The following is a 15,989-nucleotide window of genomic DNA, read 5'->3' as shown; positions in this document are numbered from 1 at the left end:
TTTTTTTGCTTTTGCATTTCTTTCAAAATATTTTAGACAATACCAATTGTTCTTCAACCATTTGCTTTAATTTCAGTGTCCATACCCTAGAAGGTCTAGGTCATAAAACTAAATGTCTTTGGAGGCATTTTTGTCTGTATTAAAAACCCATTCAGGCAGATACCCTTTCTCCTCAGTGATTTTCGTAATGGTGTCTGGGAACTGTCTGCTGTTTCTTGGTCAGCAGAAGCTGCTTCTCTGTTAGCTCAACATTTTTTTTTTTAAACAATGTACTCTTTAATAGTTGATGTTACAGGTTTACCATAGAGTTTAAATTAGGATTTTCTTGAATTGCAAATTTAAAAAATTTTTTTAATATAATTTGTCAAGTTGGTTTCCATACAACACCCAGTGCTCATCCCAACAAGTGCCTTCCTCAATGCCCATCACCCACTTTCCCTTCTCCCCCAACCCCCCATCAACCCTCAGTTTGTTCTCAGTATCCAAGAATCTCTTATGGTTTGCCTGCCTCCCTCCCTTTCTGTAACTTTTTCTTCCCCCCCTTCCTCTCTGCCATGGTCTTCTGTTGTTTCCCAAGATCCACATATGAGTGAAAACATATGGTATCTTTCTCTGCCTGACTTATTTCACTTAGCATAATACCCTCCAGTTCCATCCACATTGCTGCAAATGGCCAGATTTCATTCTTTCTCATTTCCAAGCAGTAGTCCATTGTATATATAAAACACATCTTCTTTATCCATTCGTCAATTGATGGACATTTGGGCTCTTTCCATAATTTGGCAATTGTTGAAAGCACTGCTATAAACATTGGGGTACAAGTGCCCCTATGCATCAGCACTCCTGTATCCCTTGGGCAAATTCCTAGCAGTCCTATTACTGGGTCATAGGGTAGTTCTATTTTTAATTTTTGGGGGAACCTCCACAGTTTTCCAGAGCTGCTGCACCAGTTGGCATTCCCACCAACAGTGCAAGAGGGTTCCCTTTTCTCCACATCCTCTCCAGCATCTATAGTCTCCTGAGTTGTTCATTTTAGCCACTCTGACCAGCATGAGGTGGTATCTCAGTGTGGTTTTGATTTGTATTTCCCTGATGAGGAGTGACATTGAGCATCTTTTCATGCGTCTTTGGGCCATCTAGATGTCTTCTTTAGAAAAGTGTCTATTCGTGTCTTCTGCCCATTTCTTCACTGGATTGTTTGGGTTTTTTTGGGTGTGGAGTTTGGTGAGTTCTTTATAGGTTTTGGATACTAGGCCTTTATCCGATACGTCATTTGCAAATATCTTTTCCCATTCCATCAGTTGCCTTTTAGTTTTGTTGATTGTTTCCTTTGCAGCGCAGATGCTTTTTATCTTGGTGAGGTTTCAATAGTTCATTTTTGCTTTTAATTTTCTTGCCTTTGGAGATGTGTCAAGTAAGAAATTGCTGTGGCTGTACCTCAACATTTTTTCAGCAAAACCTATTTCTAAAATTAACAAACCATCCTTTGCTGACATTAAATTCTCCAGCTTTAGATCCTTATCTTTCCTTTGTCCTATGTTGTCATATAATGACTTTGCTTTTTCTCAAATCATAGTAGAGTCTACAGGCATGTCTTTCTTAGAGCAATCTTACACTCAAATAAAAGTTGCATTTTCAAAAACACAAGATAAAAAGTACAAGGTTTTCATACCTGCTAGCGTAACTGCAGCTATGGTTTCACAAATTTCCTTTTCTTTTTTCACAATGGTCCTTACACTGGATTCATTTATCTTGAAATGGCAGGCAGCCACAGCTGCAGACTTCAGTCTCCAGTGCATACCAAGCAGTTCAATTTTATCTTGTAATGTCATGACTTTTCTCTGCTTCTTGGGAGCTCTTCCAACATCACTAGCTGCACCTCATATGGGTTCCGTGATGTTATTCAAAGTGTATGGTATTGCACTAAACACCATGAAAAATATGTGAGAACTGCAAGAGGTCACTTTTTTATTGTGATACACAATTTAGTGGAGAGATGAACTGCTCACATGGAGATGATAAACGTCACACAGTGTTTTAAGCAATACAACACTTGAACTCACCACAATAGCCACAGGTGGTGGCTACGAAATTATTACAGTACTACATTTAATTTTATAGTTATTTAATACCACATCTTTACATTTGTTTACATTTCAACGGCAGATGGCACCATATACAATCTGTGTGTGCATACGTTTTGATAAACCTTAACTTTTTATAATAGATTTGTGTGTATGTTATGGTAGTAAATGAAAAATAGACTAGTGTCTTCATATGTTTTATGCATTTATGACATACCTTTCTCTTAATTTTTTGATATTTCTAGGCTGTGAGGCTCTTCCATAAGTTTTTTTCAAATTGTTGCATGTCTCCAAAAAATTTTTCAATATATTTATTGAAAAAAATTAGCCATATAAGTGGACCTATGCATTTCAAACCTGTGTTATTCAAAGGTCAGCCCATGTTATTCAAGGGTCAGCAATACTAGAAAATGTTTTTGGAGTTCCAAAATTAGTTGTGTTTCTAGACTTCTGGAAACATTCTAGTAAAAATTATTAAGGGGACCTTTGTTTTAGTCATAGACTTCCACAGTGGCAGAGTATCTCATTTACATAATTTATCTACTTCCATTATTCTGTGTATATCATACTGAATAGGTAATTATATCCCTACTACACAGACCCTGCAGACACTCAAAATTTTTATAAGCATTTGATCTATAACTTGCATATAGAAATAAAGAATCTCTTCCAGAGAAATCCAGCTTTTTTCAAATGCCCATTGGCTTCACTTTCAAAATAGAATTGGTGGCCTAAAAATTTTTTTAAGCATTTTTAGAATGGATCTAAGACAAAAACTATTAGAGCTTCTTTTCATTTCTCTACTTTGAAAGGAGCTTAATTTACTACTTATAAGCAGAAAGCGATATAAATAATATTCTTATTGGTAAAATAAAATTTTCACATGAAACCTCAAGTATATAGCAAGTCTGATGGTATAGTAAACAAGGCAATTGTGTATAATGCCTGATGAAATTAGTTTTCGTCTAGCCTTTTAAAACTACATTTGTGTTTACTTTATATCCTTTATTCAGCCATTTGATTATTTATTGAGCATCTATTATATACCAGGCACTGGAATTATAGAAATAAGCAAAACTGGCCAAGACCCTGTCCAAACAGAGTTTACATTTTTGTGGGGAAACTTTCAGTAAACAAGTAAATAGATACATGCTCTAATGCTAGGTGGAAATAAGAGCATACAATGTGATGGGAGTACTGTTTTAGATAAGGTGGTCAGGGAAGGCCTCTCAAGAAGGTGACATTTGGGGGCGCCTGGGTGGCTCAGTTGATTAAGCATCCACCTCTTAATTTCGGCTCAGGTCATGATCTCACAGTTCGTGAATTTGAGCCCCACTATGGCTTCTGTGTTGATGGCGTGGAGCCTACCTGGGATTCTCTCCCTCTCCTCTGTCCCTTCCCCGCTTGCGTGCTCACTCGCTCTCTCAAAATAAATAAGCTTTTTTTTTTTTTTAAAGTGACATTTAATCAGAGTCCTATAATAAGTAGGAAGTAAGAAATCCCAATATCTGGAGGAAGGGCAGTGGAGGAAAGGGAACAGCAGGTACTAAAGTCCTGAGGTGGTAGCGTGTCTGGCATGTACAAAAACCAGCTAGGAGGGATATTGCTGGTTTGGTGTAAACAAAAGGGAAAGTAGTAGGAGATAGATGATGTTAGTTAGGGGTTGGGTTGTAAGGTGGGGGGTGAGGGTGCTCTAATAGTCTTGTAGCTCCTGCAAGAACTTTGGATTTTATTTGAAGTGTGATGGGAAACCATTGGAGGGTTCTGCATAGGGAAATGGCAGTTATTTGATTTATGTTTTTAAAGGGTCACTCTGGCTGTTTTATGAAGAATGGATGATAAAGGAACAAGAGCAGAGACTATCTAGGCGGATAGTCTTGTATCTGTAGGTGGATCTTGTATAGGTGGATCTTGTAATAATCCAGGCAAGAGACAATTTGGGGTAGGCAGGAGGATAGATGTGGAAGTGTTGCGAATGGTTCCATATCTGGATATATTCTGAAGGTAGAGCCAACAGGATTTAATGTAGGTTTTGAGTGAAATAAGAGTCCAGAAGACTGCAAAGATTTTGGCCAGAGTAAGTGAGCTTTCACTGAGTTGGCGAATACTAGTTGATGAGCAGATTTGGAAACCTCTTAGATCAAAAGTTTGACTTTAGATATATTAAATTTGAGGTTTCTATTAGATGTCGAACTGAAGGTGACAAATGAATGATTGGGCTAATGAGACTAAAGTTAAATTTTTAGCTCAGCATGTAGATGGTTGTTAAAGCCATAATGCTTGTTAAGTCAAGGGAATGAGTGGGAGTAGAAAAAAGAAGCCCCGAAATTAAGCCTAATTTAGTAAAGCTAAGTTACTTTTAGCATTCAAGAAGTTGAGTATCCAATAAAGCTGAGATTTAAACAGTGAGACAGGAGAAAAAATAAGGAAAACATAACATCACATGTTTCAGAAAAGAGACTGATATCAAACATTGCTAAATAAAGTGAGGAATAATAGTTGATATATTTGGTAAAATGCAGGCTGTTGATGACATTTATGAGAACAGCTTCATGGTAATAGTGGGGATAAAGCCTGATTAGAGTGTGATCAGCGGAGAATAGGAGAAGAAATGCAAACACCAAAAACAGGCAACTCTTTTGATGTAAAATGAGGGAAATAGTCAAGAAAGAGTTTTTTGTTTTGTTTGCTTTTAGAATATGAGATAAACAGCATTTGACTGGTGGGAATGATCTGGTAGACAGGGAAGCTGATAATTCAAGACACAGAGTGGAAGGAGTAAAATTCTTAAGGTAGGCTGAAGGAGATAGACTCCAGCAGAGAAGAATTGGCCTTGGATAAGAGTTCATCCACTGTAGTGGGAAAGAAAGCAAAATATATGCGTACAGAAACACATGGAAAGATTTGGTGAGAAGGGAGCAATTTCTTTATTGATTGATTGCCTGTATTTTCTTAGTGAAGGTTTTCTTAGTGAGGTTATGAGTTATGGCAGGGTAAGGTATTGGAGGTTTAAGAACAGGAAAGGTATATGAAATAGTTATCTTGGAGAATGGGAAAATATAAATGGACTAGGGAAGTCTAGCAGGATTACCAGGCAGATGGTTTTGTTGGTTGAAATGGCCCTGCAAGTAAGTATATCTGGCATCTTTTGTCCTTATTACATGCCAGCAAGACGATGTCCCTTTCTTCCCATCATAGTGACAACCAAAAAGAACTGTCATGAGTTTTCATAATGTTCCCTAGTGGGAAACACTGCTTCCTTTTTTAAGAACTCTGCTCCACTCCAGTGGCCCTTCGAGTCCTAGATGTGCAACAGTCTATTTCTGGTCAAATAGACCTTGATTTATTTAGAATAAACTTGATTAGTACAGTGACAAATTGTAATCATAGTAATACACAAGCATTAGTACTATATGCAGGTACTATTTGCTTTACATAAATTGGCTCATTTAATCTTTATTGATTGGTACTATTATTACCCAAATAGTACCAAACACTTCTTCTATTGTAGGGGGTACTATTATTTTTTTAATTTTTTAAAAAAATTTATTTATTTTTGAGAGAGAGAGTGGGGGAACGGGCAGAGAGGGAGAGAGAAAATCCCAAGCAGGCTCCACACTGTCAGTGTGGAGCCCAATGCTGGACATGGGGCTCAAACTCCAGAACTGTGAGATCATCAGCTGAGCCAAAATCAAGAATCTGACTCTTAATCAGTTGAGCCACCCAATTGGTGGCTAGGTGCTAGGGGGTACTATTATTATCCCCATTATATAGATGAGGCTTTGTTCTTAACCACTGTTGATATACTAATTTCATAGTTGTGTTTCTATTGTCTTCAGTACTGTTTAATTACATAGTTTGGTCTTGCAACTGCTTAGTAAATTAGAGATTAAGAGGTTAGGACTTAAAAGTTACTATACAACTGATTGATAGAATATCTTAGTCTATAGGTCATTGGAATAAATAGATGCCTTTGAATAATTCATTTTGCCTATTCTGTTTTAATGGAAGCTCAGAGCCAAATTAAAACATGCAAAATACTAATAAAATAAAATATGCAAAATACTATAGCCAGTTTTTTAAGAAAATCCAGCCAAAGTTAAATTCTGTTCACATTATAGCTTTGTTCATTGCTAGTGATGCTCTACTGAGTTTTAAATGCATTAACCATAGTCGGTAGCCTTAACATAATCTCACCTGGGCCTCATAGCTCATGAGACTCAATTGCATTACCTGTGTTGGTTTAATTTTGTCTTGAAAAGAAGGGGCTGGTTCTTTGGGTTGCTCAGAACTCTATTCTGTACTTCTGTGGGACCCATGCTGGGACAAATGCTTGACAAATGCTCATCTGTGGGTTTTACTCAGTTCTTAGATGGCCATCACTTGTCGTTATACCTTAAACTTAAGGGAAAGATACCTGAAGACATCTTCCCAATACTTTCTCTGTAGGGACTCCTTTTTTTTTTTTCTTTTAATGGAAGGTGAGAAAATTCAGAGCAAGGACTGCTACTATTGAAAGAAACTTTGACTTACTATGGTTTTATTGTCTAACTTCATGATCATTTACATGTACATTGCATTAATAAGTGTAAAATTTGTAAAACTTGACATATTTTAAATTGGGTTGTAGAACCTTGATCTACAGGCTATTTCTTGTCCTTAGCTCACCTCACCCACACTAAAGTAGAACACTGCATTTGTCTCTGGTATAAAAGCAGAAATTTTAACCTTTTTTTAAGCCAACGAAACTGTTAAACAGAATGTTATAAAGAAACCCAAATATGTCAATCAGATACAAAGCTAATTTATCTGATTAAAAGTGGATTGTGGCTGACCTTTGCCCAGTTACTTGCTCACCCTCTTACATGTCTGCTTATGCAAAGAGTTCAGAGCAGGCCTGGATTAATCTTTAAGGAACATAAGCCTGAGATTAGGGCACCAAGGGAAAGGGAGTACCACAGTGTTTTGCCCTAGCTATCATGCCCTTAACTCTTTCACTGCCACACTTGAGTGTAGTAGATTGTTTTGTAATTGTCTTTATCTGCCATGTTGCAGTTTAATGTGTGTGCACTGTTAAACTATCTTTTTCTTTGGTATAGTGAGTGCCTTAGGTTTAAATTTGGTTTGAAGGTGTCATCAAGAAATTACATTTGTTTCTGACTTATGGTGTGAGTTTCGCTTTTGTAGAGAGTAACACCAGCTGGCATTTAAGTCATGCTCTGATTTGTGTGAAGAATCCTTAAGCTCTTTATTCTAAGCAATAAAAAGGTGAGACGGGGCATCATTGTTGGGTTGTGTTGAGGGCATCAGTTGGCCTTAATCCAGCTGTGCTCCAGAGAGTGCAGTTTTAAAGTCCATTGATACAGCAGAAAAAAACTAGAAATGACTATGTGAGAAGTACTTAATAAGTGTTAGTTATCTCTTTTACTTATGTTATAGCCCAAATACTGATTTTCCTAACAGTTAACTATGTTGGCAGTTCATTCACCATAAAGCCTCTAGCACAGCAGTTTTCTGGTGACAAAACCTTCATAAGTCACACAAAAAATTACACATACACAAAATTTTGAACATATTATCAAGGAGTTCACAGATACCAAGTTAAAAACTCCTGTTTTAGATCTGAACAGTGGAATACTGTGCTGTGAATACTGATTAATTAGGTAATTCACAGCTTATTATGAAGTTGTAAGAAGTATTGTTTATAATCATCTTATTTCCAAAAAGGAAAAGTCATTTGCAAATATGGTCCATATGCCATGCAATAAGATGAAAAACAAAAATTGAGAAAGTCAGCTATCGGGAAAACAGGGATGGATAAAAGCAAGGTGAAGCAAGATTACAGGCAATACTAGAGACGTAATAACATTTTCAAATCCCTGGCCTAAGTAAAGACCAAGGTGTGACAAGAGTATTTGACTTGTATTTTTAGAATCTTCTGGGCCTTTTCCCAGTATTTTTCTACTTCTGTATGTTGTGCTCTTTTTTGATGCAAATATTTCTCTTGTCATTTTCCTTTTTTGCTTTTTTTTCTCTTCCCTCTTTTTCACTGACTTTTTTCATGCAGCCCTTCCTCTATCTTCCTTACTGTGCCCTCAAACCATAATGTGACACCAGTGTCTAAATATTTTATTTTTATTGTGTCCTCTGTTTTTGTTTTTTAAATCAATTTAAACTTTGCACTCCCTCCCAATGCCCCCCCAACCAGAATTATTTGCTTTTTACATTTCATGTGGTCCATTTTTTACTTTTTCTGATTCATGTTTAATTGAGTAAGCATTTCCCACTCTTGCTTTAAATTATGTTCCTGATTATTATAGTGGACATTAATACTAAATTAATATAAGAATATTTCAAAAACTAATCTTTTTTTTTTTTAATATTCCAGGGAGAAAAGTTGTAATTAAAAGATGTTGATATGATGAAAAATGAGATTTTTGGTACTGTATTTATTACATGTAGCTCATACTTCATAGAAGCTGTTATTTTATTGCTTTTGAATAAATTTATATTTCAGTATATTTAAAGAAAGTTCTTCGAAAGCTTTTTCTTTTTGCGGAAGTTAATTCATTACTCATTTTTGGTTTAAACTTGCTACTTTCCTTGTCTTTGTTTTTTATGTAAAAATCACTGCTAAAATGCTTAATAAGGACATTAAGTCATTTATATTTTCAATTTAGATTACCATATTATTTGCTTATTGTTCTAGTAATACTTTATTTTTGTTTTATTTATTTATTTGTTTATTTAATAGGCTCCACATCCAGGGTGGAGCCCAGGTGGGGCTTGAACTAATGACCCTGAGATCAAGACCTGAGATCAATGACCCTGAGATCAAGAGTTGGACACTTAATCAACTTTATTTTCCAAATAAGTAATATGAATTAAAAAGTCCTTCTGCCACAGGTTCATAATTGTACTAATAAGACTGGCTTTTGTTGAGTATTTGCCATTTATTAGTCACTATTCTAGGCACTTTCTATTTGTCAACTCATTAAATTCACATAATCTTATTTTATGAGGTATATACTATTATTATTCCTGTTTTACAAGTGGAATTATTTAACATAATGACACAAGAATGTGTTCCAAATAAACTGATTTTCTAAGTCTCGTGAGATGGAGTTGGGGTTAGTGACCCTATTTATACACGGCCAGCTTTATGGTAGAATAAAAATAATGGAGCAAAATTAAGATGACATATTTAAACCCTCAAATTTAAAAACCTCTCAAGATTAGACCAAATATTTTTATCCTTAGAATGTTAGAAAAAATTAACCCATATTCTTTTCTAAGGACACATTCTAACAGGTAAACATTAAAGCCATTAACGTTGACAGTACCACTTGAATAACACTAATTGAGAATTTGTAATTGTCAGGAATCGAATAAAGTTTATCTTGTTACTTCTACCTACTAGTGATTTGACTCTAAGAGTTAAATTACTAATTCAGTCTTTTTAGCCAGCACCCTTATTTCCCTTTCCCCCAAGTTTCTACCATGTGCCTTATGAACTCTTGTTCATGGACTAGTGAGCATTACTGTGTAGTCACGTTGTACATCTGACACCTTCATTAATTTAGTTTCCAGTCTGAGCTGGACTCTTATTTTTGACAAACTTTAACCTTTTCCTCCTACCTTCCTTCCTCTTCGTCTTGACAGGTATATTAATATTTATATTTTCAACTACCCCCTTTACTACATCTCCTATACTCTAAAGAAATAAGTTAGCCACTTATTTCATAGGAGATCATCAGGTCCAATCTCCCTCAATTTCCTTTATGTATCCCTGGATACTGTTGATTCATTCATCCCTGGCTACTTAGTTTAAGCAGGGTCAGGGTCCTTCCTTAAGAATTTTGAAGCTGAGGAACGCCTAGGTGGCTCATTTGGTTAAGCCTCTGAATCTTGATTTCGTCTCAGGTCATGATCTCACACTTTGTGAGATCATGCCCCACAGTGGGCTTTGCTCTGACAGTGCAGAGCCTGCTTGGGAGTCTCTGTCTCCCTTTCTCTCTCTGCCCCTCCCCTGTTCATTGTCTGTCTGCCTATCTGTCTGTCTGTCTCTCTCCCTCTCTCTCAAAATAAATAAAATTTAAAAAAAAAAAGAATTTTGAAGCTGAAACTGCAAACAAATTCCACTGCATGCCTGAACGATAAAATACAAGACTCCCGAGCTCTTTATAGCCATCTTTCCTACCACGTGGGCCAAAGCAGCAATGCAACTAGTCTGGAGAAAAGAGGAGGAAAAATGAAACAAACCTACCAAAAGGAACAAGAAAAAGAATAACTGAAGATCTTGGTTTCACATGATTTTGAGACTCAGCCACATTATTGAGACATCAAAATATTCTTATAGTAAGCCCTTTTATAAAGCTAGTTCAAATTGGATTTCTGTCGCTTGCAAGCAAAAAAAGTGCTAACCAATGTACTTTATCTTTTTTTTGCCACCAAATTTCTTAGAAAAAATAGTTTGTATTCACTGTTTTACTCTTTACTTCCAACCCAATCCTTAAACTAATACAATCTGACTTTTACTACTCTGTTGCCATACCCAGTGTCCTATTTTCATTCTTTATTTTGATATTTTGTATTGTTATCTCTTTGACTCCAGAACACTGCCAGTCTTTCCTGATTCTCCTTTTAGAAACAAATAGCTGATCTTTACATAATACATACTATTATGCATATGCCAGGCAATGTTGTAGACACTTTACAAGTATTATTATATTTGTAAAGAAGAAAAAGGATAGCAACAATCTATGAGGAAATATCTTTCAAGGAGGTCATGCAACACAATACTGTAGTACCACATGAGATAGATGTAAGATAGTTTATTGAGGAAAAGTTTACAGAGAGGGCAGTAGTAGAGGGCACACAATCCCTCAAACTCTCTGGTCCTACACAGCTTAGGCATAGTCTGCATATACTGTGTTCAAAGTTCCAGTGGAAAGGAACCCTGCCTCCATAAGAGTCTACATATTTATTATTGGGCTGAGATAGGGAATATTTATGTAGCTGTGCACTAATGGAAACTTATTTGTAGATGGAGTAGCCTTGTTAGAGAGGGGGAACCTTTCTGTTCCTCTCTTAAGCTAGCTCAAATTTGTTGATCCAGCTGCCTTTTCTGCTACTAAAAGTTTGAGAGGACAGGAGATTGGAGGCAGAATGAGCCTCTAGAGCTATTGTGATCGTTTCTCATTAGGAAGGTGCCAGTATTTATCACTGTATTTTATAGAAAACAGGCACGGATGGGTTAAATAATTTTTCTCATGGTCATGTAGCTTTATAAGTATAATAGCTGGGATTTGAACTGACTCAAGAGTCCATGCCCTAAACTGCTAAAGCACATTGCCTCTTTATATTGCCTTTTACTTCTTTGAACATCCATTCTTAGTATTCTTGTCTGCCTACCTATAACATATTGGGATTCCCTAGGTTAGTTTCTACCTTAGATCTCTCTTCTACAGGTATTTGTTCTTCTTAGATTAGTTCATCCAGTACTATTGCTTCAATAATAATCTTTATGGTAATAACTTCCAGATCTGTATCTCCATCTTTTCCTTGCAACAGATCTGTATTTTCAATTGCCTACTCAGACAGTTCCCTGGATATCCTATAGATTTTTTTTTTTTTTTCTCCTAACAAAACTTTAGGGCCGCCTGGGTAGCTCAGGCAGTTGAGCATCCAACTTCAGCTCAGGTCATGATCACACACAGCTTGTGGGTTTGAGCCCTGTGTCAGGCTCTGTGCTGAAGCTCAGAGCCTGTAGCCTGCTTTGGATTCTGTGTCTCCCTTTCTGTCCCTCCTCTGCTCATGCTCTGTCTCTCACTCTCAAAAAATAAAGAAAGAAATAAAACATCAAAAAAAATTTTTAGAAAATCTTAAATTTATCCAAAACCAAACTCATGATAGTTTCTCAAAATTTACCTGTCCTGCTTTCCTGTTTTTCTTTTTTTGTTAGGTGTTTGCTTATTTTCCATCATCATTCACCTAGTTCTTGCCATCAAAGATGACCTGGTGGCTATCAGGTCATTCTTTTCCCTTTCTACAAAATACAGACTATTACTAGACTATTCTATTTCAGCCATCCATACCTGTAGGATCTTGTTATCATGTGTTTCACCTCCCACTCTCTAACAATCTCTTTCAGCTCTCTCATTCTCTAATCCCTGTTGATATTTTTCCACATTAAGAACATATTTCCATTTAACGTTTTTTTCTATAATATGGAATCCTCTCATAGAGGTAATTTACTAATGTGGTTGAGAATGTGGACTTTGAGTAGAAATCTTATACATCCAGCCATGATAGAATAATTGGTATTGGTCTTGCCCTCATGTCCTCCACAATTATAACAGTTTATTGGAAATGAAAATCAGCTTGAAACCATATTAATAGAAAATGTCAACTCTAACAGAGAAACATGGTTGAATAAGTATTAACAGAACAACCAAGACAATGTGAGTCATTATTAAGAAGAAAAGAAAGACGGGCATCTGAGTGGCTCAGTCATTTGAGCATCTAACTCTTGATTTCAGCTCAGGTCATGATCCCAAGGTTGTGGGATTGAGCCCTGCATCCTTCTCCACACTGAGTGTGGAGCCTGCTTGGGATTCTCTGTCTCTCCCTCGCTGCCCCTCTCCCCTGCTCACGTTCTCTCTACAATAAATATAAATTTTAAAAAAGAAGTAAAGAGCAAACAGGACAGGAAAAAATTTTAGAAAAGTATGACAAAATGTATCAAATTTGGTGTGGAAAAATAAATGGACAACCTATGGGCCCTCTAAGTTCAGCAAACCCTAAGCAGAATAAATACAAAGAACATCATACTTAGGTATACAGTAGTGAAAACTCCTGAACACTAAAGAAACAAAGAAAATCTTGAAAGCAAACACAGAAAAAAGTCTAAGAAGCAAAGATCCAAAAGAAGACTGATTTCTGACCAGAAACAGTGAGACACACTTTAAATACAAAGACGATACTGATTGAAAGTAAAAAGGATTTAAAAAAAAAAAAAAAGCACCAGGCAAACAGCAGGCACTTTCTGACAGACTTCAAAAAAAGAAGTATTGGTGAAGATAAAGAATGATGTTTCATAATGGTAAAAGGACCCTTTCAGTAGGAAGACATACTCCTAAAGGCACACCAAATAATCTTCAGAACACATGTAGTAAAAACTAACAAAACTAAAGGGAGAAACAGAAAAATCTACAATCACGGAGTTTAACCTCCATTTTCCAATAACTTAAAGAATAAGAGACAAAAAAAATGATACATACTTGAACAAAACCATCAACTAACTTAACTGAATTTAAAGAATACCACTCCTAGCGGCTGCAAATTACACATTCCTTTCAAGTGTACATGAAATGTTGATAGATCATATGCTGGGCCACAACTTAGGTCTCAATAAATTTCAGAAGACTGAAATTCTACAGAGTATGCTCTCTGACCACAGGGTTCTTAAATTTCCATAACAACACATCTAGAAAATCTAGAAAATTATGTGGAAATTAATCTTGCCCATAATTCTTGGGTCAAAGAATGTATAAAAAGAGAATTTAGGTATTCTCTTTTGTAATAAAGACACAAAAGTTAAAATTTGTGAGATGCAGCTAAAGCAGCTTAATTAGAGGGAAATTTATAGCTTTAAACACTTTGTAATTAATTTATAAATAATCTGTAAAGAAAAAGGGTTTAAAATCAGTGGTCTAAATTACCACCTCAAGAAGTTAGAGGACAAAAAAGAGCAAATTAAACCTAAAGTAAATAGAAGGGGAAAAAATGAACAAAAATCAGTAATATGGAAAAAAGCAGAGAAAATACAGCTAAAAGTTGATTCATTGAAAATAATAAAATTCATTGATCTAGGAAGGCTTATCAAGACAGAATAGAAATAACCAATATTTTGAATGAATGAAAGAGGGGCTGGATATGACAATAGATCCTACAGACATTTTAAAATATGATTAAGGAATCTTAAGAACCCCTGAAACTCTGACAATGGAGGAGAGGAAAATTTGCAGATTACTTTGTGAGGCCACCATAACAATGATACCAAAATTTAACAAGAACAGTACATGAAAAGAAGATACCCTTGTGAGTGTAGACTGTAGGTCAGAAAATTATAAGCCCTCAAACCAAATGTGGCTTTCCTATCCCTGTGATTGAAAACAGTTTAATTATATATTGCCTATGGCTTTTTTTACATTATAGAGGCAGAACTAAATAGTTGTGACAAAGACTATATGATAGGCCACAAAGTCTAAAATATTTACTATTTGGCCTTTAAAGTTTGTGGACCTCTGACATAGACACAGAAATTCTCAATGAAATATTAGCAAGCAAAACCCAGAGATATAAGAAGGTTACATAATTACCGAATGACTCTTATGCCAGTAAGTCTGGACCGGCTTACTTAAAAATAATGTAATTCATAGAATAAGCAAAATAAAGGGAAAAAAACCACAGTTGTCTCAAAAGATGCAGAAATAGCTTTTAACAGCCATTCAGAGCCTGGCTCTGTCACCAATTCACTTTGTCACTTGAGGCAAATTACTTAATCTCTCTGTGTATTTGTTTCCTCAATTATAAAGTAGAATAATGTTACCTACCTCAAATCGTTATGAGTATTAAACAAGTCAGTACATTAGAATAATACCTGGCACAGAGTAAGTGCTCAGTAAATGCTAACTGTTGGCTGCTGTGATTATTCATTTTCTTCTTCAGCTTAGATATGATGGAGTATCACTTCAAATCACTCCATTGCCAATATCCTGAAGTTTTTGGTCTTTTAGTTACATGGAAAAACTACTGAATTTATTAACTGCCCTTTTTCTCCTTATATTTAAGTCATATATTGTTAGAGAAAAGCATACAACCATGTTGTGGTGAGGACTACTGGTTCTTCACTAAAATAAATTATTTTCCTTTTCCTGTAATTACAGAGTTTTAGCTGGGCCCATGGGCAGTCACTGTATTTCCCAGTATATCCAATGAGTAAATTCTCACCAGAAGAATACAAGCAAAATGATGTGTACCACCTTCAGTCTTGAACACTTAAGTATTACATATGTGCTCTTCTGAGGTCTTTCCCTTTCCCTACAGCCAAAATTGCCTGCATCCCAACTTCAACCATGCATGTGAAGAAAATACCATTGGGAATGGCAAAAACAAAAACAAAAACAAAAATAATAGAAGCAACATAGGTGTCTAAGTGATCTGGGGCATTCTCCTTGGCTATTACATGAGAGAAAAATAAAATTCTATCTATTTAACCCACTGAATTTTGAACATCTCTTTGTAAAATATCTTAACATACACATTTGTGATTGTACACCATTACATAAAAATCCTTCTTGGTATTAATATTTATTTCTATCTGGGTCAAATCTTCACTACTTCTCATAAGTCTGTTAAAACACCCACACACAGATACACATAGTGAACATATGATTTCACCTCATGCTTCAAAGAGAATGACTGCCAAGTGTCCATCAATTGGTGAATGGATAAAGTTGATGTGTACATATATACAATGGAATATTATTCAACCATTTAGAAGAATGAAATTTCGGGGCACCTGGGTGGCTCAGTCGGTTAAGCGTCCGACTTCAGCTCAGGTCACGATCTCGCAGTCCGTGAGTTCGAGCCCCGCGTCGGGCTCTGGGCTGATGGCTCAGAGCCTGGAGCCTGCTTCCGATTCTGTGTCTCCCTCTCTCTCTGCCCCTCCCCCGTTCATGCTCTGTCTCTCTCTGTCTCAAAAATAAATAAACGTTAAAAAAAAAATAAAAGAATGAAATTTTGCCATTTGCAATGACATGAACGGAACTAGAGAGTACAATGGTAAGCAAAATAAGTCAGAGAAAGACAAATACCGTGATTTCAGATATATGTGGAATT

The 15,989-nt window shown here is 36.0% G+C and overlaps 1 protein-coding gene across 5 annotated transcripts in view; it reads left to right on the top strand.

The window, feature by feature from the left end:
- The window catches only part of CCDC18 (coiled-coil domain containing 18), a 115,234-nt gene extending 99,861 nt beyond the window's left edge, over positions 1–15,373 (top strand). For 4 of the 5 annotated variants that reach the window (XM_019437957.2, XM_019437954.2, XM_019437953.2 and 1 more), the window contains one exon: positions 15,035–15,373. In XM_019437957.2, coding sequence (XP_019293502.2) covers positions 15,035–15,142 — 108 coding nt within the window. In that variant the 3' untranslated portion in view covers positions 15,143–15,373. Of the gene's footprint in view, positions 1–8,472; positions 8,606–15,034 lie in introns of those variants that run through there. The other variant, XM_019437955.2, reaches the window with a different exon arrangement.
- The last annotated feature ends 616 nt before the right edge of the window (positions 15,374–15,989 follow it).

This window comes from Panthera pardus, unplaced genomic scaffold, assembly GCF_024362965.1.
Source record: "Panthera pardus isolate Hobbes unplaced genomic scaffold, ASM2436296v1 HiC_scaffold_11, whole genome shotgun sequence".
NCBI classification, from domain to species: domain Eukaryota; kingdom Metazoa; phylum Chordata; class Mammalia; order Carnivora; family Felidae; genus Panthera; species Panthera pardus.
The sequence above is the reverse complement of the archived record's forward strand: the minus strand, read 5'-3'. Positions and strand labels throughout refer to the sequence as shown.